A 22,562-nucleotide genomic window follows, 5' to 3' on the forward strand; every position below is an offset into this window, starting at 1 on the left:
TGCGTCTAATGAATATTATAACCGGCTTGACATAATACCCGTCTTAAAGCGTCTCTAAGTTGCGTCTTTTTCGATTATCCCAAATAACACGTCCGTCGAGGTCCTGATGTTAAAATCGACTACCTATCTAACGCTAAATAAAAATCTCCTACAGCTAATCTCCCTCTTCTCATGGTTTAATTTACTTTCCTCTGAGAACTAACCTATTAAAATTTTAAGGGATGTAATGTTATTTTTATGTCTTAAGGGCGATTGAAAATAAACACAATCTTCTCACCGCCACCCGTCGATTGGTTTCACCCATCTGTCCACACATCTGTCCCTGTGGACGTCGACGGACGCTCGTTTCGTGTTCGTAATAATAATTAAGAAAAATTATATACAGGAGACTTAAAATTTAAGATAAAATATTTACAATTCTACATAAATATATTTGAAATTTTTGCAATAGATCTAGGTTTTCATCTTCTAAGATCTTTACAATAATTTCACTGTGACTATAAATGTAATCGGGACCAAATGCTTTTCCAGTTTTCATAACTTTCAATGCGTATTTTATTTCTGATGTTAGAAAGGATAAATTATTATCAATTTTTGAGTGTCTATTGATTTCTTTTTTCCTGTTGTCTCAGAATTTATTTTGTACTATTTATATTTTCCATTCGTCGATTATTTCTTCTAATGTTGTCAGGACCCTATCATCCATGCCTGTAGTCACCAAAGATATTATACACATAGATTAGTCAAGATCCGAAAAATAGCGTAACGCGGAGCAGTTCGGGTCGGTGGTCTATCTATCTCTTTCTACCGGCGCTTAACTTTCTCTCTCTAGCTAATGATGGCCGCCGCCTCTGTGTTTGTATCCTTCGATTACTCCCACCTCTTGGTAGATACGCTCACACTCGCACGACAAACAAAGATAGCTAGACCATCGTACTTGATATTGGCGTTACACTCCGATGCATTGAGTGGCATATAACTAGCCTGGTCTATTGTTAACATGTCTCTGGTAGTCACACTGTCTATTATTTCTATTTCCAGTTAGTTCCTTTGTTTTCCCGTGTAGAAGTTTGTCATCATATTTTTTCTGTAAGTCTTCTATCTCTTCACATTTTTATGTAAGCCAATTTTTCTTTACCTCCACTATCCGTCTCCTTATTTGTTTGTTAATGTCTTTATATTTACTGTTATCTTTATTCTGATGGCCAACTTAATCAAACCATGAGAATAATCACTGGAGCAATAAAATCAACCCCAGTGAGATGTCTGCCTACGTTGAGCAATATTGCTCCACCAGACTTACGCCGTACAGCGGCACTAGTGAGAGAGTAGCAGAAAATTGTAGCTAACGTACAATTACCAATACATCAAAACATACCAGACATGTCAAACGAGCACCGGCGACTGAGATCTAGAAATCTTCCAATCAGATCTGCCCGAAAAATTGGTGATTCCTATGATATACAGAGGCAATGGTCCACAAGATGGATGCCAACAATAGCAGTAGACTATATTCAGATATCCACCCCAACTCAGGGTTTCATCGGATCAAATCTGCCCGGTCCACCTGGGCGAGGCTCAATCGCATACGTACGGGACAGGGTAAATATGCTGATTCTCTGTTCAAACAGGTCGTGCGGAAAGTCCACAGTGCGATTGCGGATCACCTAGACCTAGACAGACCATAAGCCATTGGGTATATACTAGTTCGCTCCCGCGATCAGATTTTAATCCCCCAAAAAAAGGGTCAGAGGTAAATTCGCTCCGGCCAAGAAATCAAAATTTCTAATAAAATTTCTTAATCAATCACTAACATTTTTCAAAATAGGAACCGAAATAAAGTGAATATTATACTAAATAATCTAATTCAACTGTCTCGTATATAAATATGTAACACATAATATTTTCAATAATGAATGGGTTGCATGTGTGAGTCCATACTATTGTAGTAAAGAAAAGAGAGACGTTCTCACAAACAATTTATTTTACAACTGACGACCGGTTTCGCTGTCTACAATATTCACAGCATCTTCAGGTCACGGTAAAAGTAAAATTAAATGCTACAAATAACAAAAACCAGAGTTAGTTAAGTGGTCTGGTTGAAATCAAAGGGTAATAATCAAGCCAATATTAAAGTATATATATTTATGCATACATATAAATACTCACATGTACGCAAATATGGTGTATAACCCTCACACTCACATACATGCACGCATTCAAATGTAGTGGCAACAAAAGTATGTCAATTATAAGTATAAAATATACACTTACTTTCCGGTATAAGGGAAGAATATAGTAGTATTCAATATCATACTTTTTCTCTATACTATGCTAAAAGGAGAGTTGGTAGAGGGACAGATTAGAATGTAACAAATTAACAAAAAAACAAAACAATTGGCAGGATCTTGAGGGGATTAGTAAGGAAACACGACATTAAACCGTGAAACAAAAAAAATTGTTAGTTATATATAAAGTTATGTTATTTTTATATTTTTAATTAATAGTGTATATTTTAATTTAGTTGGGATTATTAGATGTTGTTCTAGATGTTCAAGAACTTATAGATGTAAGATTGGTTGTGCAATTTTCCTAAACCAGAATTGGTCAGTTGTGTATTAGTTGTGGTGTGATTGTGAAAATGTTTTAATTTGATTTGTTGGAGATATTGAAATTAAATTGAACAAAAGTAATTAGGTAAAATTTGCTAAATTTTTTTTTAATATTAAAAGTGTCAAACAATAAAATCATTAATAAATAATTCAGAATTAAAGTCAAGCGTAAAGGTAACTGTACCTACATGAAATTAAATTTATAGTAATATAAAGTTATGATAACTTGTACAGCAATGAGACTTTATGAGATATTATTAAAAAAGGGTTGGAAAAAGGCAAATATGAAAAAATAATAATAGATGACAAAATCTTTCATTTATGTTAATATCTGTTGAATTTAATAAATAGTTGAGTACCTAGATTGAAAATTAATCTTAAAAGATCTTTGAAAAAGTTAGGTGGATCTGAATTATATGGTTTCTTTGAAAAGTTAAAAAAAGTTTTTGAAATATTTTTTGTTTTAAAGTCGATAAATAACACATAACAGATTCTAGAACGCACACAAAGGAGACACACAAAGGAGATGGACATAACAGGTCATGGTCCTGTTATGTCCATCTCCTTTGTGTGCGTTCTAGAATCTGTTAACAAAAAATATTTCAAAAACTTTTTTTAACTTTACAAAGAAACCATATAATTCAGCTCAACCAGATAACTTTTTCAAAGATCTTTTAAGATTAATTTTCAATCTACTCAACTATTTATTAAATTCAACAGATATTAACATAAATGAAAGATTTTGTCATCTATTATTATTTTTTCATATTTGCCTTTTTCCAACCCTTTTTTAGTAATATTTCATAAAGTCTCATTGCTGTTCAAGTAATCATAACTTTATATTACTATAAATTTAATTTCATGTACCTTTACGCTTTAAAGTTACCTTTACTTACGCTTGACTTTAATTCTGAATTATTTATTAATGATTTTACTGTTTGACACTTTTAATATTTAAAAAAAATTTTTAGCAAATTTTACCTAATTACTTTTGTTCAATTTAATTTCAATATCTCCAACAAATCAAATTAAAACATTTTCACAATCACACCACAACTAATACACAATTGACCAATTCTGGTTTAGGAAAATTGCACAACCAATCTTACATCTATAAGTTCTTGAACATCTAGAACAACATCTAATAATCCCAACTAAATTAAAATATACACTATTAATTAAAAATATAAAAATAACATCACTTTATATATAACTAACAATTTTTTTGGTTTCACGGTTTAATGTCGTGTTTCCTTACTAATTCCCTCAAGATTCTGCCAATTGTTTTGTTTTTTTTTTGTTAATTTGTTACATTCTAATCTGTCCCTCTACCAACTCTCCCTTTAGCATAGTATAGAGAAAAAGTATGATATTGAATACTACTATATTCTTCCCTTATACCGGAAAGTAAGTGTACATTTTATACTTATAATTGACATACTTTTGTTGCCACTACATTTGAATGCGTGCATGTATGTGAGTGTGAGGGTTATACACCATATTTACGTACATGTGAGTATTTATATGTATGCATAAATATATATACTTTAATATTGGCTTGATCATTACCCTTTGATTTCAACCAGACCACTTAACTAACTCTGGTTTTTGTTATTTGTAGCATTTAATTTTACTTTTACCGTGACCTGAAGACGCTGTGAATATTGTAGACAGCGAAACCGGTCGTCAGTTGTAAAATAAATTGTTTATGAGAACGTCTCTCTTTTCTTTACTACAACATAATATTTTATATAATTTCTATATAAACCAAAAAAATCACAGTATTTCCTACCAATTTTGCCGATATTAATAATTCTACTAGAACCTAGTAGATAAATATTTAATCCGCTTTACCATGGGAGCGAACTGGTATATAATTAAAAGGGTTTTTTGACCACGGGAGCGAACTAGTGTGCTCCGAAGCCATTGTGTTTCAGACTGCCTAAATCGTGCCTACCGATGAAACCTCCAGGACTTTGTGGAATGCTCCCCAGAAGCAATTGAATGGCTATGTAAATTGGACATTAATATTTAGGTTCATTCATTATAATATATTTTAGTGTATGAACAATATATTATATTTGTGTATTTATATCGTACTGTGGAAGTCCATACGCTAAATATATAAAATTCTGATGTTGTTTTCTTTATTTCATCATTCATGTTTTTTTTTGTCAGTTGGTTTGTGTTTTTTAGATTATCTTTAGTTTGTATAATGTATTAATCAATATAATTTTTTTATTTGCAGAAATGGGAGAGAGAGAATTCAAGTTTGCCCCAACATTTGCGAAGAAAATTGCCTGTTCGACCATCTGGGGCAGTATCGTCAGAAGAATGGAATGAACTAGCCTGGGAAGCATCTCAAGTAAGCCAAAAATTCTTTATCAAACCAGGTCTAATATATTTTTTATACTAAACTTAACAGATTTTTTATTGATCTGGTAATTAATATTAATAATAATTTTATTATATAACTTATTAAAAAATATTGTTATATATAATTATAAAAATTTTAACCCAAAGCACAAAATCGAGTAAAAAGTTTATTAACTTTACTTTGAGAAGAACTGTGAGTCATATTCCTGTATCATCTTGAGTATCATATTTTATATTCTATTTCTTTTGCATCATGTGCTACAATAATTAATTGATCGTCTGAAAATGACAGTGTATATAAATTGTATCATCATCCAAAGGTATTCCTATATTTTGACACTTCTATTTTCAAGTAGCTAGTGCTCTTTTCAAGTATATTTTGAACAATTTTTGTAACAGACAATATCTTTGTTTTAGTCCTTTTGTTATGTCAAATTCTGTTTGCCAATAAGTCAGTCTACCTGTTGATATTGCTTCACATTTCCGTTGTTTTAAGGCTGCCAGTAACTCCTTTTTTTTGTTGTTGGGAATCTTAATCCTCATTGGGTGTGCTTTACATCAAAGTCAGCTCCAATAATTATATATCCCTTTACTTTACAACTGCAACGATTTAAAAAAAAATGTTTGTTGTTTGTTTGTAAATGTTTATGTAAATGTAATTAAAGGAATAAAATGTTATTTGAAAATGGTTTTAATGCCACTACAGACTGACTTCCATTTTTGGTTTATTTGACATTTGTATAATTAATGCGTGTATAAAAAATATTGCTAGATCTAAATAAATATCTAGATAAAAATTTTAGTGCATAAATATCCGGTCTCTACCTATTGCATAATCGTAATAAACAACTTTAACCAAATAATAATTCATGCTAAATAAAGAAACGCATTAAATAGTTTTTAATTCTTTTTTATGTAACAATTCCAAGAATTGATTCTCATATGCATACTGAAAAAAAAAATAGTTAATGTGTGTACACTTATGGACAAAAATATGGAATATTAATTTATGTTATGACACCACAACTTGAAATAATTACGAAATACAGTCGAACCTGCTTATTGGAATAGCCTACGTGCCAAGCTAAAGTATTCCTATAACCGGGATATTCTAATAATCGATCATGAGTGGCTAGTAAAACATTTCAGGACACCAAATTTATATTCCTTAAAGCGGGTATTCCTATAACCGGTATTCTAATGCGGGTTCGACTGTATCTTGTTCTATCAAAAAACTTAACACAGATGTGACACATGAGACCAGAATTACAGAAGAATTGACGAATGGTATGCCAGTTGTAACCAGGGCCGTAACTGCCATTGGGGCAACCGGGGCAGTGCCCCGGGGCCCCCGGCCAAGGGGGGCCCCGCAGGTGCCCTTTTTTTGACCGTGCATAGAGTTTAACGAGGAAAATAAAAATATGTATTTTAAAAGCCGATCCCAACGAAATATTTTCAAGTGACACAATTTTAAAAATACCTTACAGGGGCACTCTAGAACTGATAAAGTTTCAATTTTTCACTGGAGAAATTAGTATTTTCGACTAAAATGCAATTGGAACAGAACCCTTAGAAGGGGCCCCTGAGGCCTGAGCTGAGCTGTGGCTCCCAAGACCTTAACATAAAAATTTAAATTAATACTCAGGGAATTAGTTATTTCGCCGTAATAAAACCTAAAATGCCATTGGAAGAGGGGCTCCAGCTTAGCTAGAGACCTTTCGTAAAGATATAAATTGTTACTGAGGAAATTAGTTATTTTGGTGAAATAAAAACTAAAATGCAACCGGAATAGCGGCCCCCGGTCCCAGCTACTTTGTCTTAACCAATTTACCCAGACCACATCTTGGTACGTGAACGGAACCACATGGTACCACATATTGAAAGAAAGGTAAGGGTAAGATGGGATGAGCACATTGGAATCAGCCCTACCAGCATAATAAATCTAACAGCAGTGACGGTATTCGCCTTCGAGAGTATCACTGCTGAAGGCACCGGATATCGTTTTCTAATATCCTCGTCAAATAGGATTCTGCTCTCATTAGAGCTGTATACAATTACTTCCCGACGGTCTCCTCTTTGTGACATTTTCCTATCTCCGTCAATTTTTCTTCCACTTTTTCCATATCGAATTTTACCGCATTCTTGAATTTTTCTTACACCTTTTCAATTTTCTGTATCTCCTCAGCAATCTGATTTACCTCTTCCTGCATTTTCTCTAAATAAACCTTCATATCTTCATATTTTTCGATTCGGTCTTGAAGTTTCAAGAAATTTTCTTTTTATTGTTTCATTATATTATCTCATTTTGTTTGACTATCTGTTCATTTTGTTGTTTTTCTTTTAAATTTTTTAAAGCGAATAAAAAATAAGGTGATTTCAAAATTTTTGTGTTGGTCAACTAAAATAGCAATATGTAGGTTCAAGAAACTTCAGTGATAGAATCCATTAAAATGCGTTTTCAAGGGGTTAAATATCAGGCATTTTTCCGGACCCAGCCTTCCGCTGGGGGTAAACCTCCAGACCCCCCGGCAGGGGGCCCCAGATCACCTTTTGCCCCGGGGCCCCTAAAATCGTAGTTACGGCCCTGGTTGTAACCTCACATAGAGCGTTGATTATGGTGTTGTCAGTATAACACTATGGGACGGTTTAACTTGGCTTGGGAATGACATACCAAAACATACTAAAGGTCATGGTGTCAATCAGGCTCCATATGTCCTCATATTGCGTCATTCAGGTAACCTGCGGCTCTGTTTTCTCTATTCACTTGATCTTCCACTTTTGTTTCTAGCTTTCCGTAGCTAGATAGAGTGATGCCTAATAGATATTTAAAGTCCATCACTTGTTCTATTTCTGACCCTCCAGCTCCAATTTACATCTTATTGGATTTGCTGTTATAACCATGCATTTTGTCTTTTTTGAGGAAATTAACCTGTTGAATTTTCTGGCGGTTATGTTAAAGTGGTGCAGCATACGTTGTAAATCATCTTCACTTTGAGAGATTAGTATTGCATCGTCTGCGTAGCAGATTATTTTAAGTTGTTTTTTCCCATTTGGTATCCTTTTTTAGATCTTACTTTTTTTATTATTTCATCCTTGATCCGGTTGAACAGGAAGGACTCAAGGAATCCCCCTGTCATATCTTATTGCCAGCTTCAATTGGATCAGTTAGTTCATCGTCTACTTTTATTTTTATTGTGTTATTCTGGTAGATGTTTTCGATCGGTTTAATTATTCGTAGAGGTACCTCTCTCGAGTATAACAAATTTATAATAACGTCCTTTAAATTGACCCTGTCAAATGCTTTCTTAAGGTCCACGAAACATAAAGATGCCGGTTTGTTGTATTCTAACGATTTTTCTTGAACTTCTCATTATAAATACAGTGATAAGCGTGCTAATAATCGGCAAAATAACGCAAAATATGAAAAACATAATCCATTGCGAAACAAAAAGGGATGAAACTAGTGGAGGTGAAAATTATCGTTATAAACGTATTCGCCGTGTGCAAGTACTTGGAGGGGGATACGAGAAACGATCGTGCACGAATAGGGCTTTTCATTCACAGTCATTTGTTTCGAGCTTCTGTCATGTGTCACATAATATTAATATATCTACGTCATACGTTATTGTTATATACCAATGATACAAACCAAAGACGTATGACGTCGATATATTAATATTATGTGATACATGACAGAAGCTCGAAACAAATGACAATCGATGAAAAGCCCTATAGCGGAGAAATCTTGTAACTTTATTAAATAATTCATTGTCAATTGAAATTGTCAAATTAACGTATATTTCATATCTACTGTCAATGAAGAAGAAAAATTATATGTTGCTCCACAATATTGATATAATAGACAATTATTATATAAAAGTAAATTTAATTAATCGTATTTTGCTTGTACATAGTAGTGCATTTTAATAATTAATTTTATTTACTACATACAATTGTTTACCTTTGAATAACTTAACCTTAATATTACTTTTTCTTCTTATAAGTTTTTTGGGCTATGGCCTTTACAATTGCCCAGTAACCAGGACCAATATGATTGGCCAATATAATTAAAAATGCGAGAAATTTTGCCGATCTATGAAACCAGGTGTCGCTTTTCCGAACTTGCACGGTCCCAATAAATTAACATTACATTACATAGATTCCCACCTTAAGACGTATCAAAGGAGTATGACAACTGTCACTGTGACAGTAGAATTTTATAAAATACTCCTGTCACAGACATCTAAAGGTGGGAAATTATGTAATGAAATGTTAATTATTACGTTTATAACGATCATTTCCGCCTCCACTAATTTCATCTCTGTTTGTTTCGCAATGTATTGTGTTTTCCATCTTTTGGGTTATTTTTTCGGTTTCAGTTTTTTTGTTATCACTTTGGTTGTTAATTTTAATGGTATGTTAATTCCTCTGTAATTTTCCAGGTCCTATTTGTCTTCTTTTTTGAAGAGAGGTATTATATAGAGGTATTATATAAGAGGTATAGATGCTTGATCTCCATTGTTGTAGTATTCGGTTTTGTTCTATTATTTTTTGTATTAGTTTTATTAGTTGTTTAGTTAGATCTTGTCGTCGTTACTTTAAGAGTTCGTTCGATATTCTGTCGTCTCCTGGAGATTTTCTATTTTTTAATTTTCTTAATGCTTCCTTTACCTCTCCTTCCTCGATATTTATTTCTTCGTTTGTCGTAAATTCGGGTGTTGGTGGTTCATTATCGTCTGCCCATGTTTCCTTCTGAATGTGTTTCGTTTTTAGTAATTCGCTCCTCTCTTTCCTTTATCCTCTGATCATTTTCCATACCTACTTCTTTTGTTGTCCGTAGAAGTCGTGGTGTTCCATCTGTTTGAGAAACTCTGCCAGTCAGAGCCGCGCCAAGGCTTTCAAGCGCCCCGGGGCAAATAATTTTAGACGCCCCTTTCCTCCTTCCTTTGTAAGTAGTTTTTTGTAGCTTTGTGAATCGTTATACGGTATACCTACAAACTATTTTTAATGTGTTAGAAAGTATCATCATAATCTAACCATTATCGTCCACTGCTGAACATAGGCCTCCTCTAAGTTTCTCCATGTCGCCGTATCTTGAGCAGTGTTGCCACATCTACCGATTTTTCGGTAGATCTACTAAATACCTGTCAAATCTACCGATCTACCTAATTCTCCTTTTTTTCTCAATCAAAATCCGAATCAAAATTCTTAATTTTCAAATTAATCTACCGATGTTTTTTTCTACCAAAAAATCAAAATTTTTAAAAAACATTTTTTATCGGATAGAAATGGCAACAGAGTTTAGTCAATTTTCAAGAATTCTTGATAGTTCAGAGAAATAAGGAAAAAAAATATCGTGTTGGTGACACATCCCCCTCCAGGCTGAAACCAAATTTTTCGAGTAATATGGTCATCTATAATAATAACCTATATGTTTCCTGCAGCCGATTTTGATGATATACATAGTTATAAACAAATGAAGATCAAAAAACGGTAAATTTTCGCTTTTTTCGTCTCTTACTAAAAAATTGGGCATTTTAAACAAATTTGAGAGTAATAAACTCATAAACCGTATAAAAAACTTCAATATGGCGTTCGCTGAATATGTCTATCTTTATTGGTTACTTAAAAAATTGCCAAATAAATCATAAATTTTGAGTTTTTATAAATATTCATAACTTATGTAAAAATTAACTTAGAACCTTCTTATTACATGGAATGCTGAGACTTATGGTGCTTAAATTATACCCTAAATTCCAAAGCAATTGGTCAAGTAGTTTAAAAGTTATTTAATTTGTTTATCCAAAATTAATTTTTTTTGCAACACTGTAAGTCAGAAAATGATGAAGTTACAGTAATATTTTGGATAGTTTATGAAAGAAGAAAATTTACAGTATTAATTTAATTTAAAAAAAATGACAAAAAATAATTATAGATATTGCAAAATAATTTTGCAAAAACATATGAATTAAAAAAAATGGGGGGGCTAACTTTGTCCCTAAATGTCCTAGAACAGTTGTTTTTCTTTCTAAATGTGTATAAAAATTCAGTCTTTCTAAATATGAAAGAATAATTTTTCTACGGGTAACGGTTAAAAAGTTATTCTAATTGTTTATAAGTAAGCAAAAAATGGACATGTTTTTGCAGAATAATTTTACACTGTTTAAAATTATTTTTTGTCATTTATTTTTAATTAAGGTAATAGTATAAATGTTCTTCTTTCATAAACTGTCCGAAGTATTATTGTAACCTCATAATTTTCTGACTTATAGTGTTGCAAAAAAAATGAATTTGGGAAAAATAAATTAAATAACTTTTAAACTATTTGACCAATTGCTTTGAAATTTAAAATATAATTTAAGTACAAGAAGTCTCGGCATTCTGCGTAATAAGAGGATTCTAAGTTAATTTTTACCTAAGTTACGAATATTTATAAAAACTCAATATTTATGATTTACTTTGCAATTTTCTAAGCAACCAATAAGGTTAGACATATTCAGCGAATGCCATATTGAAGTTTTTTATACGATTTATGAGTTTCTTACTCTCAAATTTGTTTAAAGTGCTTAACTTTTTGGTAATAGACGAAAAAAGCGATAATTTACCGTTTTTCGATTTTCATTTGTTTATAACTATGTATATCATCAAAATCGGCTGCAGGAAACATATAGGTTAATAATATAGATGTCCATACCACTCAAAAAATTTGGTTTCGGCCTGGAGGGGGATGTGTCACGAGAAAAACCTTATTTCTCTGGACTATGAATTGCTTTTACTAGCTTGTGACACAATGTGCGAATCAGCAGATACGGATTTACCGATATCAATTTATGACCAGTCCTTTGTCCTTTTGTATTATGATTTTGGGAGTAAAATGTATCTACATACCTGAATCTGAATAGTAAATACTGAAGGCTTTTGTGGCTTATTTTGATATAGAAGATGATTCCAAACTAAAAACTAAAAATAGTATTTATATAAAAATCTTAAAACAGGAGAAATTTATTTTGCACCTTTTTTAACTTACAGTATTTTGACATAACTAAAGAACATTAAAAAATTTTGCAAATCTCAATTGCTTCAATATCCGACATTGATTTGTTTTTAAACAATTATAAAGTGTAAAAAATCATGTTTTTGCCTATAAAACATTCCTTGTAGATTTTAGAGAAAAATGTTTCAAATAAATATTCTAGATCTTAATAGTTTCTAATTTGAAATACATAAACAATTGGAGATAATTGCAGAAAACACTTATTTTTGCAGTAATTTATAAATGTTAATAACTTATAACTATTATTTATTATAACAAAATTTTTTAACTTGTTTAAACAATTATACAGCTTTCAAATAAGAATATTTGTATTTTGAACGTTAATAGGTACACGTGTGGTAAGTTTTTTTAAAAAGTCTACAACAGGAAAAAATATGCAGTTTTATTTTATTATAAATAAATTAATTCCTTATAGCAGAACTAAAGCATCCTTGATATTTAGTATTGCGTTAGTTAGACGGCTTTACTCGAATTACTTTGGATTAAAAAAATGAAGAAAATTGCTCTATAATACCTAGAAAGCCGAGAAAATACATTTTTTAAAGGTATACCGATTTTGAACTTTGAATGATTTTTATGATGAATGGTGATTTATCATTATATGATGATGAAAAATCCTGAAAAAACTAATAAATATTTTTGAAAAATTTAAACGCAGAATGAAATATTCTATTATTCTCGATAGATAGTCGAAAGTCTCTGAGAACTCCTATAATGTTTATTTTAATAAGTCACTGGGGTGAAAAAAAGAGAAAATTTAGTCTGATTTTTAATTTCAAATATATCATTCAAAAGAAACTTTTTGTTTATTCTAAGGGACTGTCAGCCCTCGGTAATAATGTAATCTATCATTCTGCGTTTAAATTTTTCAAAAATACTTAGGTATTAATATTCTCAGGATTCGAAGAAAATAAATGCGTTTAAAAAGAGTTCGACCGAAATGTTGCGCCTACGCTCTCAAAAACGATTAAAGTATTATACATTTTTGTAATCAGTATTTCAAATGCTTTTAAATGAGGTGTCAACATGATGTACTTTCCCATTTAAAAAATTAAGGTTATGCCTGTCAGCTGAAGAGGGATCGCGTAAAGTTCGAAACATTAATTCTATAATATACTTTAATTAATTTAAAAATCGACCTGTCCGAGCGTTTTGCTTATGTACAAAAGATAAATAAGTTAATAAGGGGGGGGGGGTAACACTTATTCCAGCGCACTGAATTTTGAACACACAAATTTTGAAGGCAATGCTTTTTTTCAAAATTTTTCCTAAGAATATATTTTCGATAAAATACTTTTTGAGTTACATATTTGCAAAAAACCGTCTAAGAACGGTTTGGTTTTTTTTATTGGGGCTTTTTTGGATTTTCTGTTGAAAAATGAACATATTCTTTCGTAAATAACTCGAAAAGTAGACATTCACTTAAATAATATAAAAACTTTATAGCACAACTTAACTTTATAGTTACTTAAAATAATTAGTCAGTTTATCCACTTTCGGACTTATTTTGAACGTACATTTTTTCTCCCCCGTGAAGGAGTGCTACTCTCCCAGGACAAAAGCACACGTCGACACAATATCATTTTCTTCTTTGACATGTTAGCTACGTGTATGCCAAATTTCATGTTAATCCGAGCTGTTCTTTAAAGTTCAGAGGTTTTGCAATATTTTACCGTGAGTGAATGGAGTAATAACAGTTCGTAAACTTACGGGATCAATATAATAATAATTGGTATTTTTGTATCTACCTACGATTGGTAAATTTTCAATTTTACAAAATAATAAAATATTACTAATATTTATGGTAATTTCGGTATTGTCAAATTTCTTTTTCGGCACCTGCCGTCGCCTTTTTGGTTCGGCGCCGTGTAGCATCGCCCCTCTCCGCCCTTATGGACGGCGCGGCCCTGCTGCCAGTGTTCCCTTTTTATTTGTCTGACTAAAGTATTCGTTTCGTTTCTGATTCGTTTGTAGTGGTTGTATGCCTGTTGTGTTTGTTTTGTTCTGCATTGTAAAAAGGCTTTCTTCTTTTCTTTACATTTTATCTTCACTTCCTCTCGAAACCATGGGGTTTTCTTTTTTGATATAGTCAAACCCGCTTATTGGAATAGCCTTCGTGACAATCAAACGTATTCCTATAACCGGAATATTCTAATAACCGATTTCTGGTCACTAATAGAAACGTTTTGGCACATCAAATTTCTATTCCTTAAACCGGGATATTCCTTTATACGGTATTCTAATAAGCTGGTTCGACTGTATTAGTATTCGTTACTTTCCTCTCTCTAAGTGATTCTGTTGCAGCATTGATTATATAGGCCAGGGTAATAAGACAAAAATATACCCTGTTCGTGACACTTCAGCAGCCAGGGTACTGAAGCGTTTCTTCGACAGGTTATACCTATAGGAACAAGTTATGACTATTTCCTGCGTAGGATCTGGCGGCCATTTTTATTTATAAACAATTAACAATTTCCTCCTTTTTTTTCAAATCAACGGAAAACAGTGAAACTTATGATTTTTTTAGTACAAAATATCTTCGACATTATGGAAAAATCTTTAAAATGACGTATTACAAAGTTTGGTATACTCATTTATTGTTAATATAATTTCGAAAAAAGGTCGGAATTGCAAAAAAAATATTTTCTCAATAACTGTTGTAAAAATTAGTGTACAGCTATGAAATTTTTGTCAAATGAGGGTTCTTTGTTGCTTAATATGTGATAAAAATTTCAAAGCGATTCATTCAATTGTTTAAATTTTATTCAAATTGTATATCCCAGAGAGCATTTTTTTTGCAATAACATAAGTCTGAAAATAATGACTTTAGAACCATTCCACAGGTGTCAAATGAAAGAGCATGAGCTTCTTTTTAACATGGTTTAAAAAAGTGAATAAAAAATGCATTTATTAGTAATAAATAATTATGCAAAATATCGTAAATTTTTCTTTATAAACTTTTTGAATAACTTTTTCCAAAAAAATTAACTTTTTTACCCTGTTTTAAGTGCACAAGCTTCCAAGTAATGGTATCTATATCATAATTGATAAAAAATTGTAATAAATATGTATAATTTCTTATACAGCAAAATAAAAAGTTTATAAGGAAAGATTTACGATACTTTTGCATAATTATTTATTACTAATAAATGCATTTTTTATTGACTTTTTTTAAACCAAGTTGAAAATATAGCTCATGCTCTTTCATTTGACACCTGTGGAATGGTTCTAACGTCATTTTCTTCTGACTTATGTTATTGCAAAAGAAAATGCTCTCTGGGATAAACAATTTGAATAAAATTTAAACAATTGAATGAATCGCTTTGAAATTTGTATCACATATTAAGCACCAAAGAACCCTTATTTGACAAAAATTTCAAAGCTGTACACTAATTTTTACAACAGTTATTGCGAAAATAATTTTTTTTCCAATTCCGACCTTTTTTCGCAATTATATTAACAATAAATGAGTATATCAAACTTTGTAATACGTCATTTTAAAGCTATTTCCATAATCTCGAAGATATTTGTATTAAAAAACCATAAGTTTCGCTGTTTTCCATTGATTTGAAAAAAAAAGTGAAAAATACCATTTTTTGACACTTAATTGTTTATAAATAAAAATGGCCGCCAGATCCTACGCAGGAAATAGTTACAATTTGCTCTTATAGGTATTACCTGTCGAAAAAATGCTTCAGTATCCTGGCTGTTTAAGTGTCATGGAAAAAACCTTATTACCCTGGACTAATATTGTCTTTGAGTTTAAATAATTCTTTAAATATAAATTAATAAACGTGTGACGTTTATTTTTGTCAATGAGTGTATTTTATACCCAAACCACAACCCAAACTTTCCAGCCCTTTTGACTTATAATTGGAGGGCTCAGAAGCCAATCAGTGTAAGTCACTTTCCGCTAAAAATTGAGTTACGTGTCGAAGATTCCTTCTTACAGCTAAAACTTTCTACAGACAAAACGCCTAAGTCAATGCTTGACAGTAAAACCAACAGATGGCGGTACTTTGTTTAGCGTCAGAAATAAACTGAAAAATTATCGGAAGTCAATTAGTGTAAGTCATCTCGGCGTGTCACAGTTCGATTTGAGATTTATTTCACGATTGTTATCGGTAAAAATGAGTGAAAATACCGTTGATTTTTCATTAGAACTTGAAGAAAATGATCCTTACTCGGATAGTGGATCAGAATATGTGCCTAACAGTGGAAATAGTTCATCTGATTCAAGTAAGTAACTTTTAACCTAAAAAGGCGGGGATAATTTCTTAGGAAAATGTGTTTTATGCTTTTTCTGCTAACAATAGATTAAATGTTAAAATTATTACTAAAGATGAACACAAAACAATCCTTTTTATGATTATTGTGACTGAAATTGCATCAAATTCAAAGAAAAAAAAAATGATTTTGACTTACACGCTTTGACCACTGAAATTTGTTTCAGATGGTTCCAGTTGACCTGCCGAGGATCTTGGGGCAGAAAATATTGTGATTGAAAATGAAGGGGGTGTTATAGTAGAATCTCCGACAAGAGGGAGAAAGCGAAAAAGGAATCCAACAGAATGGAGACGGACAGTCAACGCAGTTCGACGGTATAGTGGAAAAGCTTACGTGAACAGAAACCGGAAGAACATACCTGGCAAATCGTTTAAAAATGTTGATTGTAAATGTAGACGACTTTGTTCTTCTAATATAACACTCGAAGAACGACAACTCATTTTTGACTCATTTTACAAGTTAGCTGACAATACAAAGCAGAACATTTATCTTCGTGGACTGATTCATAACAGCTCTGTTCAAAAATGTCGCGTCAGAAATGGATCAAAAGCGCCAAGATTAAAATCAGTAAAATATTACTTAACTACTACAGACTTGTCCATTCGTGTGTGTAAGAAATTTTTTAAAGATACCTTTCAAGTGAGTGAGGGGCGTATCTATAAACTGTCTTGTAGTACAACGCCAGCTTCTTGCATAGACAAAAGAGGTCACAAAGAACCAACCAATAAAATAGACGTCACGAAAGTCAAGGAACACATCAAATCATTTCCTTGCTACAAGAGCCACTATACTCTTTGTGATGCTCCAGATAGAAAATATTTAAATCCAGATTTAAATATTAGAAAGATGTATCAACTTTATAAAGAGAAATGTGAACAGGAAGGTTCAGAATCGGTTAAAGAAAAAATGTACTATCATGTTTTCTCTTCAAATTTTAATCTGCACCTCAAACCTCCATCTAAAGATACCTGCCAGTTATGTGATTCTTTGCAAAATACCATCAGATTTGGGAATAATGAAGAAGATATACATAAAGCAAAAACCGATAAAGAAATTCATCTCAGAAAGGCAAAACTAGCGAGAGATTCGCTTAACAAAGATAAAAATTTAGCTAATGAAAACATCTATGTTCTTACATTCGATCTACAAAAAGCTTTACCTTTTCCCAAACTAAGCACATCTGTTGCTTATTATAAGATGAATTTATATGTTTATAATTTGGGAATTCATAGTTTCAACGACAATAAGGGGTACATGTTTATGTGGGACGAAACAGAGGGATCGCGAGGTTCACAAGAAGTTGCCACCTGCCTGACAAAACATTTAAAAATGAATGCAAGAAATTGTGATAGTATCATTTTGTATTCGGACTGTTGTACAGGCCAGAACCGCAATATTAAACTAAGTCTGTCACTTCTCAAACTCGCACAAGACCCCGAAATGAACGCTACTTCAATTGACCATAAATTTCTCACCTCAGGTCATAGCTACCTTCCGAATGATGCAGATTTTGGGGTTATTGAGTCAAAGGCAAAGAAAAAAGAGTTTATTTATGGTCCTGAAGATTGGATTAATTTAGTTGCCACTGCTAAGAAAACTAATGCATTTCAAATAATTGAAATGAAACGTGAAGAATTTCTTTCGACAAGAATATTGTAAAACAGCATCATTAATAGAAAAATTGATAATACAGGGGGGAAAGTTAATTGGTTGAACATAAAATGGCTCAGATATTACAAAAATAAACCGGAATCTATTTTCTATAAAGAAACACTGCAAGAAGATTTTCCATTTAACGAGATCAATATTGCAAAAAAGGCCGGAAAGGGAAGACCACCTAAGTTATTTAATATTGTTCAGGAGCAACTCTACCCAAATCGCAGACCTGTCAAAGACTTAAAAAAAAACACATGTTTGATTTGCTTCCTTACATTCCACCGCACTACCACACATTTTATAAAAATTTGCCAGTAATACAAAGGAATAATCCTCGAGCTTCAACTTCAGTGATCGGCCAACTTGAGGCTAATAACGACAGTGACGATTCGGATAATTACATAGACTAATAATTGTTTTCCCATTATTTTATTTTTTAGTTCAGTGGACACTTAGCATAAGTCATTTTTCCTTGTGTAAACGCATTAAAAAAGAAAAACGCTTTTCATTTTCATTAACTTTTCTTATATTTAAGTTTATCAGTATGTTACATTTCAATAAAAATTATTATTAGTACTTATATGGGAGTCGTTATTTTCTTACAACAAGTTTTGAAACAAGTCAATTTTCTCAGATTTTATATTTAGTGACTTAACCTGATTGGCTTCTGAGCCCTCCAATTATCGTTTTAATAGCTACTTAATATAGGTACGCCACAAATCGATAGTACATTTTGTAGACAGTTAAAACATAAAAAGAAAACATTCAGGTAGTAATGAAACATTCACGTGTATTATTAAATGACCACCGACTGTTTTCATGGAAATCAATATTATAACCTTAACTTTGACAAACAAGTGCAGTTGGGGGTATCGACGTAGTCGTCTATAAATATTTTTATAATAAATCTAAAAGCATGATGTGAATAATAAATGAAAAAATATTTTATAATTTTTATAATAGCTATATAATATTGATCTATTTTAGTACGTCAGTGGAAAACACAACAATTTTAATATTCTTTGTTGAATATAATTTAACGCACATAAGGGTTTGGATTCTTCTTCTTCTTAGTCTTCTATCGTCCACGTTTGGACATAGCTATATAGGCGTCTCCCACCTCCATTCGTCTGAAATCTCAGCGGTATTGTGGTCAGTACTGTTTAAAATTGTGTCATCCTTATCAGAGCTGTGTGGCACAACATTCTTGTCACAGTCTGAATCATCCTGGACTTCATCACTTATAATTTTTTATTTTACCTAAAATCACAGTTTCCTAAATAGTCGGAGAGATAGAAGCGGATTTTGTGCGTGATAAGTAATATGGAAAAACTATATGGGCATATGTTGAACTAGTTGTGTACATTACTTTCCCCAACGGCCGGAAACCAGAGTGGGGGCCGAGGGTAGATATAAGGGGTCAAAGTCGCGGTTTTTATTATTTTTTTTGTGACGCTCTTGATAGAGATAGTGCACCAAAATTTGGGAATAAGTAGGTCATGACGTAACTAATTAAAATCTCCAGGGGCGGAACGCTACGTGGCTGACAAAGGGGTGGAGACAGGGGTGAATATAAAAATTATAAGGGGTTTTTTGTGACGTTCTAGATCGAGATAGTGCACCAAAATTTGGGAATAAGTAGATCATGACATAACTAAGTAAAATCCCCAGAGCCGGAAACCAGAGTGGAGGATCTGGGTAGTTATAAGGGGTCAAAGTCGCGGTTTTTATTATTTTTTCTGTGACGCTCATGATCGAGATAGTGCATACAAATTTGGGAATAAGTAGGTCATGACGTAACTAAGTAAAATCTCCAGGGGTGGAACGCTGCGTGGCCGACAAAGGGGTGTGGCAGAGGTGAATATAAAAAATATAAGGGTTTTTTTGCGACGTTCGTGATGGAGATAGTGCACCAAAATTTGGAAGTAAGTAGGTCATGACGTAACTAAGTGAAAACTCCAGGGGCGGAACGCTGCTTGGGGTACAATGGGGTGGTAGGCAGGGGTGAGTATAAAAATATAAGTTTTTTGCCGTTCGTGATCGACATAGTATAGTGCATCCATCAAAATTTGGGAATAAGTAGTTCATGACATTACCAAGTAAAATCTCCAGGTGAGAAACGCTGCGTGGGGGACAAATGTTGTGATGCATCACAAAAAAAAACAATACAGACTGCAATTTCGACTTCTTACAACTACCCTCATGCCCAACTCTGGTTTCCCCCCTGGAGATTTTGCTTAGTTATGTCATGATCTACTTACTCAAAAATTTTGGTTCACTATCTCGAATGTCAACGTCACAAAAAATCCCTTATAATTTTTATATTCACCCCTGTCCCCACCCCTTTGTCGGCCACGTAACGTTCCGCTCCTGGAGATTTTACGTAGTTACACCATGACCTACTTATTACCAAATTTTGGTGCACTATCTCGATCATGAGGGTCACAAAACAATAAAAACCGCCACTTTGATCCCTTATATCTACCCTCGTCCCCCACTCTGGTTTCCGGCTCTGGGGATTTAACTTAGTTATGTCATGGTCTACTTATTCCCAAATTTTGGTGCACTATCCCCATCACGAACGTCGCAAAAACCCCTTATATTTCGATCATGAGCGTCACAAAAAAAATAATAGAAAGCGAGACTTTGACCCCTTATAACTACCCTCGTCCCCCACTCTGGTTTCCGGCTCTGGGGATTTAACTTAGTTATGTCATGGTCTACTTGGTACATGGTCTACCACAAAAGACCCAATTATAATTTTTATATACACCCCTTCCCCCACCCCTTTGTTGACCACGCAGGTTTCCGCTCCTGGAGATTTTAATTAGTTACGTCATGAACTAGTTATTCCCGAATTTTGGTGCACTATCTCAATCATGAGCATCACAAAAAAAAATAATAAAAACCGCGACTTTAACCCCTTATAACTACCCTCGTCCCCCAATCTGGTTTCCGGCTCTGGGGATTTTACTTAGTTATGTCATGGTCTACTTATTCCCAAATTTTGGTGCACTATCTCGTCCAGGAACGTCACAAAAAACCCAATTATAATTTTTATATTCACCCCTTCCCCCACACCTTTCTCGGCCACGCAGGTTTTCGCCCCTGGAGATTTTAATTAGTTACGTCATGACCTACTTATTCCCAAATTTTGGTGTACTATCGCTATCAAGAGCGTCACAAAAAAAAATAATAAAAACCCCGATTTTGACCCCTTATATCTACCCTCGGCCCCCACTCTGGTTTCCGGCCGTTGGGGAAAGTAATGTACACAACTAGTTCAACATATCCCCATATAGTTTTTCCATATTACTTATCACGCACAAAATCCGCTCCCAGCTCTTAGACTAAAACCAAATTAAAAATAGCTAGATACATTAAAAAAATAAGTAAATTTGTTGTTACTTAGACTGTACAGCATGTGTTAGTATTTCACTCATCTTCAATACTTTTTTAAGCTCAATTTGCAAAGATAGTAACAATTCACTAAAAATAATATCCAACACCTTACATACAATCTCTCAAAGTGAAGATGATTTACAACGTATGCTGCACCAATTCAACACAATCGCCAGAAAATTTAACAAGTTAATTTCCTCAAAAAAGACAAAATGCATGGTTATAACAGCAGATCCAATAAGATGTAAATTGGAGCTTGAAGGTCAGATAATAGAACAAGTGATGGAGTTTAAATATCTAGGCATGACACTATCTAGCTACGGAAGGCTCGAAACAGAAGTGGAAGTTCAAGTGAATAGAGCAAACAGAGCCGCAGGTTGCCTGAATGACACAATATGGAGAAACAAAAATATCGGAAAAGAAATGAAAGGCAGAATTTACAAAACAGTCATCAGACCAATAATGACATACTCGGCAGAAACACGACCCGATACAAAGAGGACAAAAAGATTGCTCGAAACAGCGGAGATGAAAACCCTTCGAAAAATCGATGGTAAGACTCTATGGGACAGAGCTAGAAGTACAGATATACGACGGAGATGCAAGGTGGATAACATTAATAACTGGGTAAGAAACAGAAGAATAGAATGGAATGACCACATAAGCCGAATGATAACAAATAGGGTAGTCAGGATAGCGAGAGATGGCTCCCCAATAGGAAGACGATCAGAGGGAAGACCACGAAAACGATGGAACGACAACTTACTAGAGGCACATTGAAAAAACAGACAGAGTCATGTCTATACAAAAAGAAGAAGAAGACCTTACATACATGCAAAGGGATACAAGTGCACTAATACCTGTTTGACCGAAACTCTTTTTAAATTTTGCTTAATTAGTAAAACTGACTTATGGCCACGAAATAAAAACTCGTATTGAAAAAGCCAGAAGCTCTTTTAACGCTCTTAGGAAGATTATCTGCAACTTATGTTGAAGTATCAATACAGGCATAAGAATTCTTAGATGTTACGTCTTTAGTGTCCTCCTCTAGGGAATAGAAAACTGGAGTCTTACAGAAAATGCCATAAAACGATTAGAGGCATTTGAAATGTGGTGCTACCGACGGCGTATGTTAAGGGTCTCATATACATACCACACAACTAACATAACTATTA

The 22,562-nt window shown here is 33.1% G+C and overlaps 1 protein-coding gene across 5 annotated transcripts in view; it reads left to right on the forward strand.

Annotated features, from left to right (window-relative positions):
• Positions 1-22,562, forward strand: part of LOC114337269 (zinc finger protein 474-like) — a 296,452-nt gene that overhangs the window by 139,040 nt on the left and 134,850 nt on the right. For all 5 annotated transcript variants that reach the window (XR_007700087.1, XR_007700086.1, XM_050657987.1 and 2 more), the window contains exon 5: positions 4,861-4,977. Coding sequence is in view for 3 of the 5 variants with exons in the window: in XM_050657987.1 (XP_050513944.1) it covers positions 4,861-4,977 (117 nt within the window). In the remaining 2 variants the exon portion in view is untranslated. The remainder of the gene's footprint in view (positions 1-4,860; positions 4,978-22,562) is intronic.

The sequence above is a fragment of the Diabrotica virgifera genome, chromosome 8 (genome assembly GCF_917563875.1).
Source record: "Diabrotica virgifera virgifera chromosome 8, PGI_DIABVI_V3a".
In the NCBI taxonomy this organism is placed as follows: Eukaryota; Metazoa; Arthropoda; class Insecta; order Coleoptera; family Chrysomelidae; genus Diabrotica; species Diabrotica virgifera.